Here is a 17024-nt window from a genome sequence, read left to right on the forward strand (position 1 = left end):
AGACTGCAGCTCAGTCTACATTGACTTTTTTCTCTTCCTTTTAAACCGCTAAGTGGACACACCTACATCATGAACCAGTTTTTCCTAGTCTGAGAGACATCAGTAAGACAAACAGCCAGTGTATGTCTGTAACATGAAGGCGTTTTCAGTTTTAGGAGGAAACTCAAGCAGGGTGAAACAAAATGGACACACACACTTTTCTTTATGCTGCTGGTACAAAGCTCCAGGAGGAAATTAGGTACAAAATGATAAGAATTATTTTTAAACTTCACTGAACGCACACACAAATAAATAAAGGTGATTCTTAAAACAATTCATAATAGGATTCACATGGAAACACGTTTCTCTGTTCAGTAAAGTTTGACAAAGAGAAAAGAAGCCAAAAAGAAAACATTTTCCAAATAAAACTCGTCAGAAGAATAAGAACTGCATGAGAATCTGAATCATTGCAACCTGTAGAGAGTAAAGAGGAAATACTTGAAAGGAAAACCTTTCTAATTAAACATAATTGTACTATGTTTATTTGAAATTTGCCCTTTTAACTTTTTATGAATACAAAGTAATGAAATCGCTCAATACCTGAAAAGAAATGGTCCAAGTAGCTGAGAAGGGATGTTTTGATTTTATTATGATACAGTTAAAGTATGCCCCCTAGTGACAAGTCAGATTTTAGTCAACATCATTTGTCAACTTCTGGATTCACACATTTTAAAAACTAGAAGTACAAAGCAGTGATTTAGGACATGCAGCAGCAACACATTAGCATAAAATGGGATTCTCTTTAACAATCTTTGTTTTTTAAGATATCTGTGCTTTTATTTTGCTAAAGATAGACTCAATTTCATTTGCATTGCATATATAAAAATTATTGATGTAAACCAAAGTGCTTCATAGCCAAACTACACATCATAAAAAACATTTGTGAAAAAAAAAAAGTTTTATGAGATATAATTACATATAATTACATAAATGGAGAAAAAGTTAAATAATAATTATATAAAATATATACAAAATATAATATGTAACATATTTTTATCTGTTTGTTTGAATTAAGCCAAATGACTGGATACTTAAAGATCTTAAGCAGAGGTTTACATGAACGCATTGTCAACCAGTGTGTAAATGAAAGAGAAAGATATTCTATCATCTTTATTTTTCTTAACAGTCAAAGAATAAGCATTTCAGCTGCATGAGATTCAACCTCATAAGTTTCACCCACAATGTGGTTATTCTGAACAGTATGTGACTCTGACGGCCCACAAGCCATGATGAATGGATGCTGTGGCTAAATCAAGCAGTGACCAGGAAAATGATTGTCTTCAGAACTTGAAATGGAACAAATCTGTTTATCTTCCTCAAAGCAGACTTTCATTTCACTGACTTTCACTCAACTGGCTAGGTTGAAATCTTTGTCGTGCTGATATTGCCTGAACTCCTTACCTCCAAAACCTTCTTAACACATTTTCTCCTCTCAAACTCTGATCGGTCTCGTTTTCGCGCTCATTTCCACGGCTTATGCTCAACCTGCGTCATATCAAAGTCAAAGGAAACCAACTGATGTCTGTTGAAGAAAACCAGACTGACAGAAAGGAATAACAATCATATTTTGTTTTCTAAGAATTTTATTGTTTCAGTCAAATCTGCATAACACTTGTTTAATCACTTTTAGTGAAGATAACTCAAAGTCTCCATTTTTCCCGTCCCATATGTACTCTGCTGACTTTAACTTTGAAAATCTCTGATACCGTACCCCTCTCGGAACAGGTAACTCTGAAGTTGACTTTCTGTTCTCCTTGATGTCTTCTTGTCAGTTATTTTCAAGTTTCACTCTTCCTTCCATAATTAATGTATCAAATATCGTTCAGAAATCTAAATTGTCCACCTGCCAGCTTGACCTTCTCCCTACAGTGTTATTTAAAGCTTGTCTTCTTTCAGTGGTTTCTCTCATAATCACTATTATAAACTCTTAACTCTGAAATTATCCCTTCATCTCTGAAAACAGCTTCTACCTTTACTATTCTCAAAAGCCTGGTTCAGGTCAGATTCCAATAACTTTGATAATCTTTGCCCAATATCAAATTTTCCTTTTGTTTCAAAACTCCTTGAGAAAGTTGTTTCCTCCAAACTCTTCTCACACCTCAATAAGCACAAGTTTTGAGCAATTTCAGTCTGGTTGGACAGAAACAGCTTTATTAAAGATCACCAGTAAATGACCTTTTGATGGTAGCTGAAATACCATTTTGCATAATATCCTCCAAAATAGATTGCCATCCACTGACATAAGTCATATTCCTCTCATCTGGTTTACCTCACACATTCTAAGCTGCATGCAGTTTATCTGACATCAATCCCAGTCTTCAAGCTTTTAATTTTTACACTTTCTGTGTGTGTCCCAGGATTCTGTAGTAGGGTTGCTTGTATTAATCATTTACATGCTTCCTCTTGGCCATATATTCCACAAGAGTAATACGAATTTTTATTGTTACGCAGATGACACCCTGCTCTACATTTCCTCCAAACCCAATTCATTCTTTCCACATATCCTCCTTTGTGACTGTCTTATAAAATCGTGGTTTCTCCTCTAAGCTTGGGTAAACTTTACCATTTTAATTTGAACTCCTTTTTTGTGTGACCTGCTTTGCATCGCCACTGATTCGTGCACTCTCACAGATTTTTGTCTGCCACTCATCTTATGGTTCCTGCTGCCCATCTTGTCACTACAGGGAACAGAGTTTTCATCCGCTGTCCTCCTTGGCTCTGGAACTCCTTTGCTGTAGTCATTAGGAATATAGACTCTCTTCCCTCATTTGAATAACAGCTCAAAACACACCTGTTCAATCAAGTAGAGTCACTACTTACATAGATTTCACTGTAGTCAATTGTTTTACTGACTTATTTTTTAAATAATTGTTTATTAATTCTAGAATTTTTTTTGTTCTTTTGCAAGGTGACCTTAGATTTTAGAAAGGGAACCTTGTAAAATGCCAGTTATGAGCCATTTATTTCATCCAGGCATGTTGAACCAGAGAAAGATGAAAACTGGTAAAGGCCGTAGTGCAGGTGGAGGCATGGTGGACCTAACTGGTCTGATGAAACAGCTTTGTCCATGTTATGTAACAGAACTGTTGCTATTCTGCAACCCTTTCAGAAACATGTTGGATTCAGATTATTATTATATTGGTCAGTCCGTCTATCTGTCCATCCATCATTGGATTTTTGGTTCTGTTGGTCCAGCAAAAAATATTCCTCACTCCAAAGACTTTCTCGAGACATTTCTAGGCCAAAAATTATGTATAAGCCTTTCAGCACGATCTGAAAGACATATACAGACATCCTATTGGTATCTCCTACTAGTACGAAGTCTTTTGAATTGGAGGTGGAGTGACCGCTCCCTCTAGAGCTCCTCTCTTTATCTCTTATGCCGAGTCCAGCCACTCTACAAAAAAATGCATTTTACTGGCTTGTATTTCCTAGCTTGTATTTGATCCTCCTGTTGTTTGTGATTTATATTTTATGGCCAAATGAGAGGGTTTGAACATTGATGGAAAGGTAAAAAGAGAGCTTTGCTTTGTGATTCACCTTTAAAAACAAAAAACTGCAACTTCAATTTATCTGAACTTCTGCTTAGGTAGAAGCCAGATTTGGTGTATGATGTTCTAGCGTCTTAACCTTTGATCTTCATGTTGGGCAGATCAGGCCACTTGAACTAGAAAGAGAGCTGGGGACAGAAGGACATGGCTGCTGAAACCAATACCCCCTGGTGGAGCCAGAGGGCTGTTTCCATGGTGAGACACAGTTAGATCTGCACCGGCAGAGCAGAGCATAATGAATAATGGATGCACATAAGTTCCTAATGTTAGCGCAAACCAGCTGAAGGTTAATTCCAGCAATGCTGATGGACTCTTAAATGGCACACACATACAACAAGTAGATTACACACACAAGTCACGGGAGGAATTGATGCTATGCAAAAACATCACAACTAATACGGATAGAATTTGGCGTGTATGGAAATACTACATTTGCAAACTTTACTGAATTGCTCAAACTGATTGACTTTACATTGTTTTAAAGAAAGGCTCAACCAACAGCAAGTCAGCACTCACAGAGAGTAATTATGCAGTGGGTCGCATATTCTGTTCTCTGCTCCGATCAGCACACAAAAGCAGTATTCAAGGCTGCAAACAAGGCTACAAACAGCACCTGTTCCCCGATCTGGCTTCCTATTATCTGCCTGATAAGAGAGGAACCTCTTACTGGACACATACAATGCAGGTCCTGCAAAAGGAAAGAGGAGCTGGACATTGAGTGTAGTCAGTTAAGGTGATTATGTTCTTAAGTATCAGTATAAATTCTCTGCCCACTTGTTTTGAAAAACATTTTGATTGTTCCTGATGGAGGTTACAGAAAATTTAGTCTTTATTTGTTTACTCAGAAATAAGCACAGCACAAATGCATTGACTTACTAAAATTATGATAAATATGGAGCTGTTTTGCTAAAAAAAAACATCAATGCATCTAATGTCTTGATACATGCATAGTGTCAGTGGACACAACGTTTTAAAAATGATGGATCCTTTAAAATTCTGTTTGGGTTTCCCATCCAAAGCTATTTTGGTTCACAATGAAAAATGTTCAAAACATGTCTGATTTCCCTAGAGTGACAACAACCTTAAGTAAGTTGAACTAAACATTCAGCACCTTAGCACAAACAGGTTTGTTTTGTTTGCTTTGCAGAATAAAAACCAAACAATCACAGGAAGTGCTGTGAAGTGTGAGGTTGGAATATGTCTGTGAGTCAACAGAAAAACAAACTGACATTCACATTCCTGTAGTGTTCAAAAAGGATGTAAATAACACATTTCTTTAAGGTATTGCCTGTCTTACACAATAACTGCAGAAACCAGAGGTACAGGTCCATTTGTGTATCTTAACAACAAGTGAGACTATAATTCAAAAATGTATACAGTACAGACCAAAAGTTTGGACACACAGTTGTGTCCAAACTTTTGGTCTGTACTGTATATATATATATATATATATATATATATATATATATATATATATATATATATATATATATATATATATATATATATATACACTGTATATATATATATATATATTAGTAATTTAGTTCCACAAGTGAAATTGATTGATTACAAAGATTTCTCAAACACAAATTTCAAGTGTATTGGTTGCACACATATTTATTATTAGAGCTAAAACTATTTTGTTTTACTACAAAAACGCCATTGTGTAACCATGTAATGGCCAATCCGATCATGTAGATTATTTGTGATATGCAAGTTGTCCAGCATCTAGAGGAGAATGATGCCAGATCCAACAATACCAACACGTCATAAGCTTCTGTAAAGGAACCAATGTTCATCTTTGCAGTGAAACAGGCTGATGATCCAAACGTCACACTGCACTGATGTAGTATTTCAAGCTGAAGGAGCACCAAACAACTCAACATAGCAGATAGAGATAAAATATTGTTTTTAATTGATTATATCTAATGCACTATTTGCTGTGAGTAACAAAATGTTGGGTTCTCATTACCTTTAGGCCATAATAACCAAAATCAACAAAGAATAAATGGCTCTGAAATTCAGATTTTTTAATTCAAATTCTATTTTCATTGGCAAAAGATAATTTGAGATCATACTTAAACCAAAGACAACAAAAGCAAAGCAAGTCAGTCATCTAAAATCACTAAAACTTAGTCACAGTTCAGGATTTTTTTTAAGGGAATTTATGTATGTATTTATGTACAATGTATATAAATCCTACTTAGGTAATTTGCAATAAAATTGTATTTTTATTGTGTTGTGTCTGTACTTTCAACTGACTGAGGAAAAAGTACAAATTATTATTGCTTAGCTGGAAAAGCTGGATTGATAAATACAATATTTCTTTTGGATTTAGCTTCTCACCTAAATGTAGGCTAAAGGAAGATTGTGTTGTGTTTAAACATTAATGCAACTGACACTTTCGTTTTGCTGCTTCACATGTGGACTTTGGAAGTTCTTAGCAACAGGAGACTAAACAAGGTCTTACATTGAAATGAGAAAACAAATACTTTATCCAAGGAGCCACCGACTGTAAATTCTATTGAGCAAATTTTCACTTTAAGGATTGTGAGCGGCAGAAAATAGGACACGTAAAAAGAATAAAAACCTCACATAGGTAATTAGTTTTTGTTTTCAATTGTAACTGAAAGGATTATGAAATACCTTCCAAAGCAGCTGGTGGCTCTATTTCTTGCTCTTCATCCCAACATGCGAACTGTAACCAAGTCTCAGCCTCAGAGTCCCTCCAGGAGCTCCACTTGTCAGGATGTCCTCTCTGTCGGTGTTCCTCCATCAGCTGAGCTCAAACAGACTCCACCCCCAGCAGCCTTCCAGCTCCTGGCCCTTCTGAATAATGAAAAACATGCAAAGCCTCGGCTTTCTTCAGTCTGCTCGCTGACCTGGTTCGGGGACATGTGAGCTGCTCTCAGACACATCTGCTGCTCTGTGGATAGCTAAGAGAGAGTGCTTTGACCATTAAGCATGATTTCTAAAAGAAAAACAATGTTAATACAACAAATATCACTGTAAAAAATGTTTGGGGTTGAATATTGAAGATTGTATTTGGGTTTCCAGGGAAAAGGTAAAGCTGTTCCAGTGTACACATCCAATAGCACAGAGAATACAGATGTCAATCTGTATAGAAATGGTCTTCATACAGACATAGTTATTGGCTGTGCAAAAGGACATTTTATAATCCAACAACTAAGTAAACAAATAAATAAAGAAGGCAAATCAGGCTGTTTGGTTGATCGGTTAGTTGCACTGCTGTCTTGCAGCAAGATAGTCCTTGGGAATAGAAAGTAGTCTTTTTACCAGGATATTTCATGTTCCTTCCATTTGTTTGGATTAAATATATTTTCCTCAAAGCTGGACACATAAAACCCCTTAATGACACTGTCATTTTTTTTCTTCAATTTTAGCACCTTTGGCAGCAAATGCAGCTTTACATTTTCACAAATATGATACCACAAGCTTGGTAAACCTGTGTTTGAGAGGTTTTGCCCAGTCCTTGTTTCAAAACCTCTCAGGCTTTATAAGATTGAATGGGTGCACAGTCATTTTGAGATCACTCCAGAAATATTAAATGGTTTTCAAGACTGGTTGAACTACCTCAAGGAGATTCACATAGTTGTCCTCAAGCCACTTCTTTAATTTCCTGGTCGTACAGTTGTACTACTGAAATATGCATAGTAACTCCAGCCTGTCAAGAACACTACAGACATGATTTTCATCCGGTATATATTTGCATCCTGGATACTCTCCAGGTTCCTGTCTATATCATGTTAATGACACCTCCATGTTCCACATTTAGGAAGAGCGCTGTTCATTTAAAACTTGATGATGAACGTGACTGCCAAGGTTCACGGGGATCTTCGAACAGGCAGAAACTTGTTTGTTTTCTTCCCCAGATTTGTGCTTTGAGACAAGGCTGTCTGAGGACTCTACAGTGTACCCCTGCCTATTTGCGGTTAAACATTTGTGGATTCTCCTATCTGTGGATTTTTTTCTGTGAAAAGTAACTCCAGATTGTTTGTAGAAAACCTGTGTACTCACTGTTTTTTTTTATGAGCATATCTAAAATATTCAAAAGTTTTGTAAACTGAAATACCTAGATACAGTGTTACTTGAAAAGGTATTGGCTGGCATTTGCTTTGGACGGCATTTGCAATGCATGCTACTGGATGCTACTGGAATGCAAATCATTAGTCGAATTAATTTTTAGAAAAATCTATGGGATGATCAGTGGAAATTGGATGTACCCAAGCTTAATGGCAATGGCAGAAAAAACTTATTTACATGCCATTGTTTTTAAGTTTTTATTGTTTATTTGTAAAAATAAAAAATAAAAAATCATGAAATCATGTCATTATAAAGAATTGTGTGCATAATTTTAAATAAAAAACTAATTTATTCAATTTACAAGTTGGGATGTAAAATGTGGAAGAAGCATAGTGCTGTGAATACTCACCTGGAGCACTATTATGAACAAAAAATGAAAATAATGTCCAGCATTTGAAAGCATATGGAGTCCTATATCAATCCATCCGATTTGTTGTACCAAGTTAACTAGGGGAGGCTGGTGCCTATGGGCCATATGTGTAATTTACTCGGCTATAATTATCTGACTGGAGTTGCAGTTGTTCATATTCTATTTATAGGTAACAGTTTTCACATTATGGAACAAATTGACAATTATTATGATTATTTAAAAGGTATGAGGTATGAGTACTCAGAGGTCTTGGTCATGACTCGTTATCTTTAAAATGCTAAGAGAGAAAAACCTGACTGATAAAAGTTAAATAATACCAATCTAAGCTTTGTTTCAAAAAAATACAATACAGAAACTCTACAATTACAAAATATGAGCAGCTGCAACTTCAGTCAGATGTTCATAGCTGGGTAAATTAAATGGAACTACAAAGAAATAAAATGATCAAAGAAAACCAGATTTTGATGTGAATCCAGCAGATGGCGTCAAAGGACATGACTTTCAAAGAGAAAACTAATACGTACAAATGTGTGTTTAAATATCTCTGTTTATTGCATTTATTTTTTTAAGGAATAACTGAATGAATGAAAAAATTCAAAACAAGTTCTATAGCTGATAAATTCAAAATTTGTACTGAATTTCAGTGTAAAACTTCATCACCTCTGATAGCCTCTGTGGTTGATTTCAGCAGACAGAGTTCAATGACTGGCCATCAACTTCTCCTCCATTACTATTTTACCACTCAGAATGAACATGTTTCCAGTTCAAGATGATTGCATGCCCAAGAGCTCTGTCCTGACGAGAACAGCAAAATTGCTCCGTCAACTGTGTGCACACACCACAACTGATCATGATGACAGCTCGAGCACAACTGAGCTGGTGAGCACCAGGTGCAATACAATCAAAAACAATAAAAAGAACAAAAAAAAAAAAAAGAAACGGATTGTTGACATTCACTTTGGATCATTGGCATTTGCCTTGAAACACCCTGGCTGTTCATGTGAAGCGTAAATGCGCTTCAGTGCAATTTATGATTGTGCCTGGGAAAATGTTTTCGTTTTCTGATCCGTAGGGAGCCAGATGTTCTCTCCTGCAACATATTGGCTGCAGCGGTAATTCTGTTAAACAACTGAGCAATGTAATAGCACGTCAGTGGCACAACACAAAAGACTAATGTCAGAGCAGTTGCAAAGCTTTGCACCGGAACTCTGATCTGATCCAAATCCTCCTGCCCGAGTTTCTTTGAGGAACAGAGAAATTGGGGGATAAAGGAGGTGTGTGGGTGTCACATCACTGTGCTTTGATGCACATGCAGGTACTTCTATACTCAGATGAAAGCATGCAAGCCAATTAAAAAGAAATCCCTTAACAAGTTGTAAAAGCAATGACCCACTGCGCAGAAAAATCCCTTTTTCTTAAGGTAAGCAATGCTTGACATTACAATTTAGTGCTTGCTTTGGATTCACAACATTCTCTAGAGTTTTTAGCAGCATTATGTTTTGAAGCTGCAGCAAATTAATATCAATACCACCCCGTTTAAGGAAATTCTTAAATAGGGTGACCGTTGAGTCGAAACAGGACTCTGATAATGAGAAATATTTGTCTGCTTTTGAAGGCTTTGCACTACAACTCAGATGATGTACGATGCCACACAGCGAGGCAGCTTCAGGGAGAGAAAGCACTAAAGCAGCAGGTCAGGGGGAGAGTGGATCAAAGATCTAATGTCTTGCGTGAATGCTCTGGCTGCAAGGTTAGGGCTGTGCTGTGTGATTCTGCAAACAATATTGATGTGACCACGGCTGAGTTGTGCAAGCCTCACCTAACACTAGTGGGTGTGTGAGCAAAGACACAGTCATTATGGTGCTGCTGTGTTTTGATGGAAAAGGTATGTTAAAAAAATAGAATGTTCAGAATTGTCTTCAGTTTGTCAAGAATTAAAAACATAAACCCTTATTGTTAAATTTCTCGGCTGTTCGTGGCGTCAATTTTAAATTTTGCACGAGAAAAACTCAGAACCTTTGGAATGTCTTCAGAAGCAGCTTGAAAACAGCAGGGGGTGTTTTCTGCAGAAGAGGAGCAGAATTAGAAGTAACAGTGATCTGACAGTGAGTTTCTCTCTACAAGACAAGTTCTGGGATTTGATGTAGAGTTTGACAAACAGCTGCTGAGAACAGATAAAAGTTTTCAGACACATGAAAGATGCAAAAGATACATGAGAACCTTTTGTAGTGCTTACAAACGCACAAGTTCTGACCTTACACTGAAAAGAGCAGCTTTTTCTCAAGTACCATGAAATAATCTAAGATGAGTCTCTTAGATTGGTCAAAAATACCATGATATCCCACACTGATGTCCAAAAGGTTGGAACATAAAATGTGATTTAGCTTCCACCTGGAGATAGATTGAAATTATATATATTTTTTATATTGTATATATTTTATTTTTCTTAGCTAGAGGTGGCGAAAGGTTTACCAAAAGTGTTTCTGATTGGTTCAAAAGCACCCCATGATGACTCCTTCCCCCAAAATAAGGAAATAGAATGAGTGAAACAACAAGAAACCTTTTCCTGCCCAAGTCAGAATAAAAGCTGAACAAAGTGACAGGTTTGGTTGTAATATTTTTCTTTATTTGTTGTCCACTAAACATTTTACTTTCTCAAGATGACTGTGTAAAGTTCCTGCAAAGTTTTACATGTTTGCCTCCATGCCTCTGAATCAGTGTGACGTCTTTTAATCTTTTTTTCCCCAACACATCCAGTCCACTTTTGATTTAAAAGTGCAAAATCACCAAGATCACTAATAAATTAAATCACCATGATGTATCTTCCATTCCCAGTTTTTTTGTGTTTGTTTTTGATTCTGATTAAGATAAACAAGCCACCTGGAAAAAGTGAAGCCTGATTCTCCAGCTAGATTTGCATGATAAATTATATAACTGACTAAGTCTTATTAATTTGATGTTTATTCAAACATTCTGACATTTAGTCGCTGTAGTTTTTATTGACTGTCTAGCTAGTAAGAGTATCACCTTATGTTTTTATCGCTACATCCTAAATGCTAAATACCAAAGAAAGGATCTCATTCTGTGCCTTTCTGAATCGTCTCCAAAGTCTCGGTTGGCAGGATGACAGCTCCACAAGGCAGCAACTGTTAATGCCGAAAGACACTAAAGATAAGAGGGGGCAAAATCTCAGCTCTGACACAAAAATGAGCTCTGTGAATACTTGGTGACAAATTTTCAATATTTCATTGAGCACTGGCGTGATAAGAAGAATGTTTTTCATATTCATTATTCATGATTCTTAAAGGTGAATGTTTCTTACCAAACACATCAGCCTTGGGCCACTGTCAAAACTGTTGCATAAATTAAGGACAGCGTATCACCACATCAAGCATATACATTTCCATGAAGAATAATCTCCCCCTTAAAAATTTCTTCTGCTTTTGATTTTGTCTCACTTAAATATTTTAAATAATCTAAGAAGTTAACACTAGACGTATAATCTAAGTAAACAGACCATGCATATTTTGAAATGGTGTTTTAATCTAGCTTTCTGCACTTACCTTTTCGTAACTGTAATTGTAATTGCAGCCTAAATCTAATGGTTCCAATACCCTTGACAGCAGCAACAGCTATCAAGCGAGGAATTTTTGGATTCAAATTTAAACCCATGGATTCAGTATGGCTGCTCTAAACTTTGATTTTGAAACCAGACCATTCAGAGTTTTAGTTTGTTCTTCTGCTGCATAACTAAAAGCATGGCCAAAAACTTTCGCTCAGAATTTTCTGGTAGAGAGCAGATTTCATGGCTCCATCATAATGTCAACTTGTCCACTGTTGTCCAAAGAAAAGTAATTTGCTACAGTGCCATCAGAACAAGAAGAAGGTTTAAGGTTACAGTTCCAGAAAATCACATTTCTGCTTTTAGATCGTTTTAAAGGTAGACACTGCATCAACTCTTTTAAAACTCAAAATCAAAAAGGAAAATTTTGAAAGAGATCCATTTACTTGCTTAATCTTAACCCGAGGGTCGGCTGGGCCCTATCTCCAGCAGGCCAGGGAACTTTGGAACACGGTGACAGACAGCGTAACACAGAAACACACCATATATAACAACCATGCACACACTTGGTCACACCTGGGGGAATTTAGTGTGTTGTAATAACCTGACGTACACAGTTTGGCCTGTGGGAGGAAGCCAGAGTGCCCAGAAGGAACCCATACATTAATAAGGTGAACATAAAAACTCCACACAGAAAGACCCAAGGGCCTGGATTCAAACCCAGAAACGTCTTGCTGAGAGACATTAGTGCTTATGACTGCTCTACTATGGAGTCCATTATCTTGCCAAAGAAGACAAATTAACGCCAAAATTGAAATAGTACCTTTCAAGCAGTCATGTTTAGTGTATGCAGGATGAACTGTAGTTGTGTTTATACACTGCAGAGATAAAAACAGCTAAAGGCTTTCAAAATTCTGACAAATGTTTTCCTCAAGATGTCATTAGTTCTTTTGCATCTTATTATTCGTTAGGATTTTGAGTCTTTTTATTGTGTTTAGTGCAAAACAAAATATTTTGGGGGGGAGTGGAGGAGGAACTGATTTCTTATTCTGCACAGACCCAAAACAGAAGGCATGAACACTACTCGTTACGTTTGTGTTTTCTGCATTTCAATATGGTCATCCTCACAGAAATCATTGCTGATAAAATATCCCAAAGATTTTAGGTTGTACAATCATAACTAAAATATAAAATCATGTGATGATTTAGATCTACAATTTGAAACTTTCTCAAGTCAAACTTATTTTTAAATGAAATGCTGCATCTGGAACTGAAATCCACTATTAAAACATATAGTAAAGCTGAAAAAACGGGTGATTTCCAAAGTCAATTAGTTACAGTAGATTTTATTCAGAGGTCTATTTTATTTATACATTAGAAAAAGTCTATTTTCCCTCACATTCTCAAACATGCACCACCTTATTTTGGTAAATCCTGTAAAATCCATGCAAAACATATTTTTATTGTAACTTTGCAAACTTTACAATTTCATGGGGTATGATTAGTTTTGCAAGAAGCAATATATTTCTTAATTTATATACACTGTTAAGACTGCTTGTTTCTTGTTAGCTGGCAGTGTTGGGCATGGCACTCCTTGCCTTTAATGCACTGCTAGCCAGTTGGCAAACAGTGTGCAATGCCCTGCAGCCTAAGATCTTTGAACAGCTAATAGGACTGTAATGGCTTTTCTCTTTGCTTTAATGTTTTGCAACAACACTTATTTGCAGTTTTTGGTCAGGAGATCTGTATTCTTTCTCTTATCTTGTTTCAGATGCCTTCGCATGGCCAGCATTTTACAAAAGCCTTGGGAGATTTGCTAGTAACATGTAGCTTTGATGTTTAATCTTTCAGCTCCACTTTGACATGCTGATGTAGATGTGTCTCCCTTGTAGATATAGGTCAAGAAACTTACACTTTTTAGAACTTTGGGTGAATTTATAGCGACACAGTTATTATGAAAAGCTTCTGATCCTCCTTGTTTTGCATAGAATCAATGCCACTGTACTTTCTAAAGGAGACCAAGCATCACATTACTGTAATTTTCAAAGAGCTGCTGGTCCTCGTTCCATTATTTCTGTTTCATCCTGTATAATGAACCATCTTAGTATAATTACTCATCCTTGATTACTGAATCTGATCTGGGCTTTTTTGTTGTTGTTGTTGTCACTGCCACAATTATTACTGATGACTCAGTGTGTACAGCAGGCAGCAAATAATACCAGAACAAACTGATATAGAAACCATGGCTCTAAATGCAAGAACACAGCTGTACATTGATATGAACAGCTGCAGTTATGTCACTTCTCTGTAAAGGAAAGTGAGATTTGTGTATCACTTTCCCGTCTCTCCAGCATCTTCTGTCTGACTGATTTTAATCTGTACTCTGCCAGTTAATCTCCCCCGAGGAGGACGGGAGGTCCAGGTCTGCCATAAAAACGCACAAGAGGGTGTCTTTTTAATCTTCCATTTTATCAAACCCTCTGGGAATATATAACACGTTACAGAACAGCTTGGAGTTATGGGGCCGTAGTTGGAAACTCTTTGAGAAATTGCAAGATCTTATCACATCAGGTGACTTAATGCTGACAAGTGCATCCTCAACTCCGTCAAATCTGCAAGGGTGCACAAAGCCTGTTTTGGTCCGATAGCTGAAAACGACCAGTCTAGACAACACTAACGACTCTCATCTGTCACTGCAAGACATCTGATAATATTGAACCTTAATTCTGGCTGTCACTCCACAGCCTGCTGAAAGTGCTCAAACATTTATCTCTGTTGGAACATGCTTTGTCTTGCAGCTCAGTGTGTCCTTTGATCATCTCCTAATTAGGTTTGATGGAAAATGCATCCACCTTTTGTGTTTTGCTCTGATTTGCAGCACAACAGCCGTTCAGACAGACAGCGAGAGGAAAACAAAGGAAAAGATTATACAGGAGGTCTTCTGCACTGAGCACATTTGTTGGGAGAGTAATGCAAAGAGATTGAATCATATCATTCACAATATATCCAGAGATCTCTCACAGCACACATAATGCTGCTATCACTCATGACGTGACATGTAATCCAGCTCGGTAAATTGAATAAAGCTGAACAATTTTAAAGTCTTTAAAGGTCTTGTGGAATTTAGTTTTTACCTGTTTGCAGGTATGGAAAGCCTGTTAAATCTGACCGACATTTCAACTAATTTACCATAGGTGAGTATAGCACGGTTCATTCAGCTCAAATAAATGAAATAATGTATTTTTCACTCAAATCAACCACTTGCTTGCAGTACAGAGGGATGAATAATGCATGCAAAGCCAAGTACAGTTGTTGAAGCATTGAGCATAATGATGTGCACATTTTTGGTCAATAGTTTTCTGCCACAAGTTGTTTTGCTTTTTGATTCACTGTAAAAATGCTGATAACTACTGTATTTAACACCATTAGAGATATACAAATTAAATGCGCTTTAACATGGAACAATTAAAATGGCACAGTTGGGGCCAAATTTGGCATTTTCTATATGTCCCCTGGATTGTCTACATATTACAACTTCTCAATTTTTCCTCTGCTTAACTTCATATACATATTTATTTGCTAATATGTTTTGAGTTGATAGAGGTTTGGGGCTTCATTATAATTATTCTCAACAGAATACTTAGTCTAAAATTGTTTTTTTTAAAGGTGAACTTGAAACGTTTAAATTTGTGCTGTAACATCTGTACTGATATTTACGACTCCTGACAAATTTCACGATGTTTCTCTTTGTTAGAACACAAAATAAATTCCAGATAGACCTCGTGGTTGTAGAAACACACATTTTAATATGGGTATGCCATCTTTCAAGCAGAGAAGAAAAATACTTAATCATTTTAAAATGGCAACATTAACAATAAGATAAGATAACAGTCAAGAAAGTTTTAATCCCTAATTGAAAACATTACATTATATGTCCAATGAGAAAATATTTTTTTATGTTTTCTACACAGAGAAAGAAAATATGGCCAAACACCACAGCTGGACAATTATAAAGACGCTCAATTCTTGATTCACTGCTCCCAATATGGTGATATTTTATTTCTCTTAAAGGAATATGAATTGCATTTGATCATTTCTAGTTCAAAATCTAAACATTTCTCATACTGTCTTAAGATATTGCTGTAACATCATTACATAACATATTGTAACATATTGCTTCTATTATTATTAGTTTTGGGCCTGGGGAGCTTGTTTATGTAACAAGTTAATTATATTATTTGAAGTTAAACTTCGAATTCCACCAAATCAGTCATTATATGTTATGTAAATTAGTTATTTCTTATTATAAGTACCTGTTTGAAGTGAGCAGTTAGTTTTCCTATTGCACTTGAACGCACCTCCTGCAGCGTACTGACGTAGCTTGTTGCATGCGGAGGTTAAATGCTGCGCTGGGCTAGCAGGAGGCAAGACGTGCTACATTATCAGTCCAGATGTAAAACATTTTTCTTGGTTAATTCACATTTCATAAGTTATATATTTATTCCAGTATCTGAGGGAAATGTTTTTTTCTTGACCGTGGAATGTTATATGGTCTATTTAAGCCGGAATTAGATTGTATTTAAATGTACAGCAAGCTAATACGAGTTCCTGTGGTACAGTTACGCTAGCTTCATTTCACGCAATTGTGGTGGGATTTTCTTGGTTGTTCATTTGATTTGACAATTTTTTCTTTATTTTAGATGTTATTTTCTTGCAAAAGGAGGTGTTTTGGACCAGATTGTGCAGAGTGCTCACTGCTGTTTCTTTTGATATTTCAAACAGACAAAAGATGGTCGACCCAGATCTGGCTCCTTATTTGATACACCAATAGAAACATACAAGGCAGAGTTAAAGATTGGACCGGTCACACTTATAGCAGCTTTTACAGATGAACTGTTGCTGCTCACAACAAAATCATGGAGCCACTTTAAGTTTAAAGGAACAACTGTAGTGCTTAAATTTTAACCAGACAAAAGATTGCATAAAAACAGCACTAAAATTACAAAGTCAAAGTACCTAGAATATTAAAACAGCACTGTTTTGATTAAATCAGACCACCAAATTGAAGTAACAATGGTTATTCATGAGTACAGGGAAATTACTTCATAAAACCTTAGTGAAGCGTGTCTGTTTCTTGTCTGCTGCCCTTTAAAGACCCCCAGTCTGTTTTAAATATCACACTTGATTAAATTCTTTTTGCAACGCTTCGATAAATATTGCTGCACTATGACTCCATTACTGCTGTGTGAATGTACATTAGACCTGCTTTCAATGTGGCCAGAGGGAAAATAAAGAAGCCAATCAAGATAATGCAATAATTATAGCAGTTTAAGTCGTATTAAGGCCAACTGGGCCATTGAACTGATCTGAGCACATTTATATCGCTGCACATGCC

At 36.4% G+C, this 17024-nt stretch overlaps 1 protein-coding gene across 1 annotated transcript in view; it reads right to left on the bottom strand.

Moving 5' to 3' along the window:
* Positions 1–6569, bottom strand: part of frya (furry homolog a (Drosophila)) — a 51662-nt gene extending 45093 nt beyond the window's left edge. The window contains exon 1 of the mRNA XM_032545209.1: positions 6240–6569. Coding sequence (XP_032401100.1) covers positions 6240–6369 — 130 coding nt within the window. The 5' untranslated portion in view covers positions 6370–6569. The remainder of the gene's footprint in view (positions 1–6239) is intronic.
* Between the last annotated feature and the right edge of the window lie 10455 nt (positions 6570–17024).

The sequence above is a fragment of the Xiphophorus hellerii genome, chromosome 18 (genome assembly GCF_003331165.1).
Source record: "Xiphophorus hellerii strain 12219 chromosome 18, Xiphophorus_hellerii-4.1, whole genome shotgun sequence".
Taxonomy (NCBI): Eukaryota; Metazoa; Chordata; class Actinopteri; order Cyprinodontiformes; family Poeciliidae; genus Xiphophorus; species Xiphophorus hellerii.